At 39.4% G+C, this 8,673-nt stretch overlaps 1 protein-coding gene across 1 annotated transcript; it reads left to right on the plus strand.

Moving 5' to 3' along the window:
• The first annotated feature begins 2,667 nt into the window (after positions 1-2,667).
• Positions 2,668-4,301, plus strand: LOC147902971 (UDP-glycosyltransferase 86A2-like). Its single transcript, XM_087373977.1, has 2 exons — positions 2,668-3,226; positions 3,349-4,301. The coding sequence occupies exons 1-2, from the start codon at positions 2,668-2,670 to the stop codon at positions 4,299-4,301; spliced, it is 1,512 nt and encodes a 503-aa protein (XP_087230103.1).
• The last annotated feature ends 4,372 nt before the right edge of the window (positions 4,302-8,673 follow it).

Consider the following 8,673-nt stretch of genomic DNA (forward strand, 5'->3'; position numbering starts at 1 on the left):
TTGAATTTTTGAATTCAAGAGAAGGCTTTTATCAAGTGCCCAATGATCCTAATTGTCCAAGATCAATTGATGTTGGTGGTGGGTTGGGCCCATTAGGCATCATGTCTCCTAAGGATTGAGGAAAAGATGTACATTAATGTTTAACTAGGATGCTATGCCTAGCTAGGATAGGGTCCAGAAAATCCCAAGGTTTAGAATCTCTTGGATTTAATTGCATTTTTAGCTTGCGTTTGGTTTTTTCAGAAGGCAAAACAAACTCTAGGTGAGGGACCCATCTAATGTAGAACCGTACATATTAAATGTAATAGGTGTGTTCTTGGGACTTGGACCTGCTATATGTAGGGCATAATTGCATGTCCATGAGTAGTACATGTATATTAAGTTGCTAGTTACACCATTCAACCTAGTGTTGGAATAAATTACTTCAATGTTCACAAACTATGAATAATTACCAAATTTTTATAAGACCTAGCTAATTCCAATTTATGTGAAGTCTTGATGTAGATAATGGGGTATGATCTTAATGTGTCCAAATGTAATTACCCTCCATAAGGAGTACTTTTGTCGCTACTTGAGATAAAGAGTTCCAATGTTGTCTAGACACTTCAAGGCTTGTTGAAGTATTAGTTTGTACACTGCCACCTATAGAACATTATTTTGTGAGTGCACATATCACTAACAAGTAAATTTACATTCAAAATGCAATGTAGTGCAAGCAATATTTGTATCTAACCACCCATACATTAGCTTAATAAAAATATTATGAGCATATATTTTGCTGTAACATGCCATGAAAGTATTGTATTTAAGTGTAATTACTAGTTGATTTTGAAAGAGATTACAAATTTTTTCTTTGAGTTATTTCAAAGCTCCTAATGCATCCCATGTGAATGTGCCACATTGAGAGCTTGTGACATAAGCATTTAATTCGGCAAAGGTCATGACCATGTACTACATTGAGCTCTTAAGAGTGAGTACAACATATGTGTTTGTGGAAATGACAAAATTAAGCATGAAGGCTCAATAGGAGAATAGTAATTAGCATTACTCAATAGGAGAATAGTAATTAGCGTTACACAAAACTCCAAAATCTAGAGATTATGATTGCTTGTGCACTACCTCACTAGGTCCTTGCTTGGTTTGTATTGTGTTCACATATTAGCCCTTGAGAACTTATCAAATGGAGGTTTCCATAGACATTCAAAGCTTCAATTATACTAAACTCTTGCACCTTCAAGATTTTGCTCATGAAATAAGATTTTGCAAGGTCCAGGTTCTCTCTCACTATAATATGACAAAGCCTTTTTGTGGTCCCTTACTAGTGGTTTTAACTCTTTATACCATTCAGAGATGCACTGGGAAAAGGGTCACGAGACAAGACAATGGAAAGTCTAGATCTTTCTTTTTTTTGTGGAACTACATGAAGTGTAATGGCAAGTTGCAAGCATACGAAGGCTTTCCAAAGTAGAGTGAAAGTAGAAACTTGGGTGAAAAATATGGGTGGCCTTTCATGTTAATGTTGGGATTGGACACACAAGATAGCAACGTGAGAGGCCGTCGGCTCGAGGATTCCAATCTTGTATGTACAAAATGACTTGTTTAAAACCAATGATTTCAAGAATATTCTCCTTGGGCACAAAATTCTAAAGCCTCCACTTGAAGTGCAATGGCAAGTTGCAAGCATATGAAGGCTTTCTTGTGGCCAAAGTAGAGTGAAAGTAGAAGGGGTGAAAAATCTTGGTGGTCTTTCATGTAAAGTTGGGGTTGGACACTTGACAGCAACGTGAGAGGCCATTGGTTGGAGGATTCCAATCTTGTATGTACAAAATGCCTTGTGTACAACCAATGATCTCAAGAATATTCTCCTAAGTTGGGCACAAAATTCTAAAACCTCCACTTTATTAAGGGATTGCCATATAGTAGAGTTGGATTCTCCTTTTGGCAAATTTTCCAGTGCAATTTTTAATTTTGAACGAGAAGGCTGCTTAGGTGAAAGGTTATGGGAAGCTAAATTTAATCATTATATAGTACCTAAGCTATGTAAGCTTAGCGACCACCCAAAACCAGAACAATCAACCTCTCCCTTCAAGGGGAGGACAAGCATGGACTCATAGGTCTTTTCTATGTCTAATGTACCAAGTCATAGCACTCACTTCTTTTTTCCTTAGCATGGATGCACACACACACATACACCCACACACACTCACCACCCATGGCCTACACGTACAGGCAGTAGAAGAGCTCCCAAACGGAATCGAATGTAGTCAGCCAACTCAAGTGGGCGAACGTCCGGATTGTGAGGTGCTCACAATTGCTCCTCTAGCACTCACACTTCCACACTCTTCAAAATTGTAAAAGATATTTCACCTCCATTTTCGAAACACCTATCTAGGTGGCTACTCCCCAGGCCTTCCACGTAAAGGCATGTGCTTTGACAAGCATAACTTTTCCTTTTCTTGAGGGATAAACCCTATATATCTAGTGGTTCAAAGCCTACTTGTAAAACCCCTTATCCTTGAATTTTTCATGAACAAAATATATCACTTTTTAATTGAATCTATAAATTAAAAAAAAAAAACTTTTTCAACCCTTGAGTTTTGAAGTGATATATTAATGAGTGACCTCGATCTTTTCTCTCTCATTCAGTAGTGAAGCAAGAGAGCTTCCATGGCTGTTCGTCACGAGCCACAAGCTTCCCAGCCTCACGCCCTCCTCTTCCCCCTCCCCTCCGCCCAAGGACATATCAATCCCATGCTCCAGCTCGCTCAACAGCTCGCCTCCGGTGGCATCCACATCACCCTCGTCACCGCCCAATACCAGCTCCATCACTTCCTCTGCCTCTCCACCTCCCACCCCCCTCCTTCCGTTATCTCTGGTCACTATCACCACTTCAACCTCCCCCTCAATATCCGTCTCTTCGGCATCTCCGATGGCCTCCCTCCCAATTGCAACCGAGGCAATAGCGGCCCTTATAATTACCGCGTAGCTTCCGCTAACCAGATGGAAGAATCCATGGAGGCCCTTCTCAAGAACCTGCTCCTTGAAACCCCCCCCGTCACTTGCATTATCGATGATGGCTTTGTTGGGTGGACGCGAGGCCTAGCCCAGAGACTCAGCATCCCCCGCATCGTCCTCTGGCCGCAGTTGGCTCTCGTCTTGTCCATTTATTCTCATACCCACCGTATCGTCTCATATGGTTACGATCCATGGCCATCCGAAGGTCCTGGTATTGACTTCGACCATCTTAGTTTACAGAACGACTAAGTTGAGAATGTTTCTCAAAAGCCGAAACAGACTTACCCTGTTCACTTCTTTTAAAGTTAATCATTGTCTTCCCTTCTTGTGCAGTTAATCATTTTGGACCTAAATCAACCATCGATATTCTCGTCGACAACATTCCGGGTGTACCCCCACTGCACCCTTATGACCTTCCTTTTGAACTCCCGAGCAAAACAAGTGTATCCTGGGCCCGTAAGCTCCTGGATGAGCTAAGATGCGTAGTCGACGAGGACGCGTACGTCGTAGTTAACTCCTTCGAGGAGCTAGAGCCTCAAGTTTACAAGGCCTTCCCTAATTTCCATCCGGTGGGTCCTCTGATAGCTTCAACTGTCCTCCGTAATAGCAATCTGGACAACACGAGAATGCAAGCAAGCTTCTGGGATCAAGACGATTGCAATGACTGGCTAGATTCGCAACCAGCCTCATCAGTTCTGTACGTTTCCTTCGGTAGTGCCACCAAGCTACCAATCGCTCAATTCCACGAGCTGGCTTTTGGGCTGAAAGCGAGTGGACACCGGTTCCTGTGGGCGATACGAGAGGACTCCATAACCGAGCCGATGACCAATGTAACAGAAGCGTTGCCGGAAAGGTTCATAGACGAAATCGAAGGCCAGGGCAAGGTCATCCACTGGGTGGAGCAAAGCACAGTGCTGAGGCACAGGGCGGTGGGTGGGTTCTTCTCGCACTGTGGATGGAATTCGATGCTAGAGACAATAAGTGCAGGGGTGCCGGTGTTGGGGTGGCCACAGCTAGCGGACCAGGTGACGAACTGCTGGCTGGCGGCGAACGAATGGAAAATTGGGTTGGAGTTGGACAGGGATGGGGAGAACAGGACGGGGAAGGAGGAGGTGGAGAGGGGTGTGAGGAGGTTGATGGAGGGGGAAGAAGCAGAGGCCAGACGGAGGAGAGTGACTGCACTCGCTGATACTGCTAATAGAGCTGTTGATGAGGGGGGCTCTTCAGAAAAGAACCTACAAGCTTTAGTACAACACATATATCTCCTCTCAGGACTATTTAGGTAGACTTTCTAACCTTCCTTACGTGTATTGTGTTGTTTTCTTCTCACTATATAATCAACATCAAAATCAATCTGAAAATAAGGTTTGGAAATTTTTTTAAAGAGAAAAAACAAGGTGAATTTCATTCAATGGGCCTGCCCTAAGTTTATGTTAAATTTGGATTGAAGTGCACTTATAAATAATTGAATGGTCACTCCAGTAGGCAAAGTTTATTCCATACCAATTGTCTTGAGATTGTGCATTAGTCCAAATGTGTTCAAATGTGTTCTAAAGTGGATCCATATGTTGTTGTTGGAACGTTGATCTGTTGTTTCATTTGATGTTGTTCCATGAAATCATTTAGAGTGGATAGTTCTTTTGTTTTATTTTGATAGTCAATGTTGAAATCACTTAAAATATATGTTGTTGTCTTTTTATTTATATTTTGGAGAAGTTTTGCTATGTTATTTAATAAGTTTTCTGTTTTTGCATCTGGTTTTTGGTAAATGTTAATGATTGCTACTTGCTTGTGTGATGATGTCTCGAAAGTGGTTAGTAATGCTTCTGTCATGTTTTCATTAATGTACAATTCTTGTATTAAACACTATATTAGAGAATTTGGGAAAATCCCAATTCCCACGAAATAAAATATAGTCACTTCAAAAGTAAATTTTGATATTTTTTATTGAAACATTAGCTCCATTGAGGACCCAAGTTTCAGTTATGTTGGGGGAGACTAGACCATGCACAATACTTTCCCAATTCCTAGAGCCCAAGCAACAAGCTTCCGTATGTTGCTATGGCAAAAGGCCTTAATAGATGTGAACATGGTCCCATGGCCAAAACATTTGTTGATTTGCTAGTGAAAGAAAGATGTTTGTTGTTTCATATACATCAAAACCACAAACAAAAGCCAATTTATAGATGTTGCATTAGGAAGATTCATTGGAGTAAATTAAATTGCAGTATTGATATATGCAATAGGATTGTTATAGAGCTTTGACATCCATCATATAAATGTGTGTTCAAAAACAAAATTAAACTTGCAACAACTGTCAGTTTATATGTTGATAAATTGCACTATTGACATATGCAATAGGATTATGGTAGAGCTTTGACATCCATCATATAAATGTGGTGTTCAAAAACACCGTTCCATCACAATAGGGCTCATGAAACTCTCCATCACAATAGAGCTCATGAAACTCAGAGACATGGTCTTGATAAAAACCTTTTTTTTAATTTCTTTCTCGTGCTAAATATAATCAAAGCCATTGACACATAGCCAAATTTGCAACTAAATTTTGCATCACATCGTTTAACATAATCATTAACAATTCCATACTAGTATTCATACTCACAAAGTAGCTCATCTCCGAAGGAGATATCCTTTATGGTTTGCACAGTAATGTAGCCATGGGCACTCAAATCTCCTTGTGACTTTTGAGCCCAAGGTGGTAGCTTAGGGATGTATACAAATATAACATTTGTTCTTTCTTTATAATACATTGAGCTATTTATATATCCAGCAATGTTTCCATACAATACATCTCCCACAATACATTTCACATCTGTCAATGGCTCAATGAATGGATCTTCAAACATTCCATAAGTCTTCATCCTTGGGAAAAACTTGAGGAGAGATCTCCAAGTATCATAATCATACTTTGGACCATTATATACCATCAAATCTTGTTTCTTCTTGATGCTCGTATGTACAAAAAGACCATATCCTCCCCCAGGTATTGTTGATTTCTTTACTTCATAATGGATGCCATTCATTTCAAACACGTGCTCAATGGGTATGGGCAATTCATGTTTCCATAAACCATTGGATGCAGGATCAAAATTTGTAATAAGATAGCTCTTCAACTTTTTAGGACAATCTGCAACACCTATCATATGTTTAAAATCAAAGAATCATTCTTTTAGTGGAGGAATACAAACTCACATCACAAAGCACAAAGCATTTTTGCCACAAGGTACTAACTCAATGTCTATTAATTCTTTCACAAAACAAATTGAAACATAATGTTTTGCAAATCGAATCTAACCAAATAGTGTCCAAATATAAATCAAAATGTAGGTACAAATGTTTTAGCTGAGCATTTGTGTCTGTAACTCTAATTAACAAGATCACCCAGATTCACTAAGGGTTATCTATGCAATAAAATTGAATCAAGTTGGCTAAGAATGCCCTTGCAGCATCAGCAGTGATTCCTCTTTCCTTGCATCCAAGAACCATAGCAAAGCGTTTTGCCTCACTATCTTTCAACGGCCCCATTTTGGCAATTTTTCCTAGCATGCATTCTTCCTCTTCATTCAATGTAACATGTTGAGCATGCACCATACTTCTTGTAGTAGGACAAGTCCCTCTCACTCTAGTTTTGGTTATAGGTGAAGCAATACCTTTCTCTGTGTCTTTTTTTGAACTACGAGTAGACATATGAGATTCGACATTCATCCTTTCGAGCACTTCTTTGTTTTTTTCTTTGAATTCAAGGATCACTGGTTGAAAATAATAGAACATATCATGCCCTTCGATAATCGGAGCTTGACCAAATCTGTTAGAAGAGATGGCACTGCGCACATCTACTGCATCATCTAGCATCTGTAGGTACGGCAATAACTCATGAAGCAAAATAGAATCACCACAATCTATATCAAATTTTGTAGGGAAAATGCAATTTTCTGCTGGATTAACACAACCCGTGTAAGGCGAAACGTCAATGAACACTGTTCTTGCTGGTTTGCATTCCTCTTTGAAACAACACCACACTCTCATTAATGGTTTAAACTCCGCTTCCACATTCATCCTATCTGGTCGAATGATTCTACTCTTTGTATGCTTGTGGCATGCCATCGCACCCCAAACCATGAAGAAATGTAACTTTCTATTAACATGATGCTCCAAAGTGTCCAGCATGTGTTGCACCATGCCCTTTTCTCCTCCAGTGGACCAAATGCCAACATGGCAGTGATCGAGCAACCATTGTAGAAACTCTAAACACCCAGGACGGAGAACAAGCCAATGCTTCCCATTGTGCAAGCTCACATGTTTGTTTGACTTTGAAAAACAACGCTCGAGCAATAACCCTTTCAAATCTATTACCACTGCTAGTCTTATTTTTGTTATCACCTCTTTTGACATTATTTCTGAGGGTGACATTATGTCTTCTCCTTTATCTTCTAAGATTTCTTCTTGTACCTTGGCTTCATACAATGACATTGCATCTTCTCCTTTACCTTCTAAGCTTGCATCCACATTTGTCAATGGAACATTAACTCCAGACATTGCATCCTCAACATTTTCAATCAACCATGTTGAGCTTGGAACTTGCATGCTAATGTTCAAATTAGGCACATAATGAATCATTGGATCAGGTGTCACATATACAGGCAATGCTTCTAGCGATGTGAAATTGAGATGGCCAAGATCTGTTGATAAACAAGGAAATCAAATTCATAAGTAGAAACAAACTGAAGATTGAGTTGGAAAACCAAATTGTCAAACTTTAGGTTGTGTGCTCTCAATGAAATTTGTTTGAGTGAAAGCAATCATGTTTTTCTTTTTCAAAACAAAATTGGATTACTAAAAAAAAGAAAGCATATGCATAGTATACCCCTAAAGTTATTGAATCTATACCCTTTCAAGTTATTTTAATCCCCAAAACTACATATCCTTACAATGCCAAAAACCTTTGCATAATAGATAGAGTGGAGTCCAACATTGTCTAGCATTGCCCAAGTGTTCCCACTAAGAAAAGATTCGGCCAAGCGGCCAAAACATAATTGAGCATTCATATGAAGTGAATAAGGATAGAAACAACAATTTATACTAATTCATTCATCACGAAACATATTCAAGAATACATATGTTCATGTTTGAATTATGGCAATGAGATAGAAGAAATTTCCAAGTAATATTAAAAGATCCTTGGAACAAAATTAATACATCATATGGAGAATATAGCAAGATAACATATGGAAAACATGAACACCATATAAAAGGACAATTTCAAGGACCTGTTGCTTCCTCTTCTGTTTCCCAAAACTTTGAAGCGTGTTTTTGTAAATGCTCACGCTGCTCTTCATTGAAGGGTTGAAGCTCTTTTTGTCCTGGTATGGTATCAATTTCTTTATCCCCTCCACCTTCAGTTATATCATCTTCTTTTGGTACCCCCTCTATTGCCAATATTGGTTCTTGCAAGCCAGCCCATTGTCGAATTTCATGATTACTGTAAGCATACGTGCAACAAATACTTTCCACCTTTGCTAACTCCTCATAAGTCTCAACAACTAAAACAACACGCCTCTTACAAGAAAGAGACTCTATTGCAGCAAGCCCCTCAGAGAACAAGTCTAATACATACTCATCTTCTCGGCAGAAACCCAT

The sequence above is a fragment of the Dipteris shenzhenensis genome, chromosome 4, assembly GCF_047967505.1.
Source record: "Dipteris shenzhenensis isolate YYH24624 ecotype China chromosome 4, Dip_SZ_1.0, whole genome shotgun sequence".
In the NCBI taxonomy this organism is placed as follows: Eukaryota; Viridiplantae; Streptophyta; class Polypodiopsida; order Gleicheniales; family Dipteridaceae; genus Dipteris; species Dipteris shenzhenensis.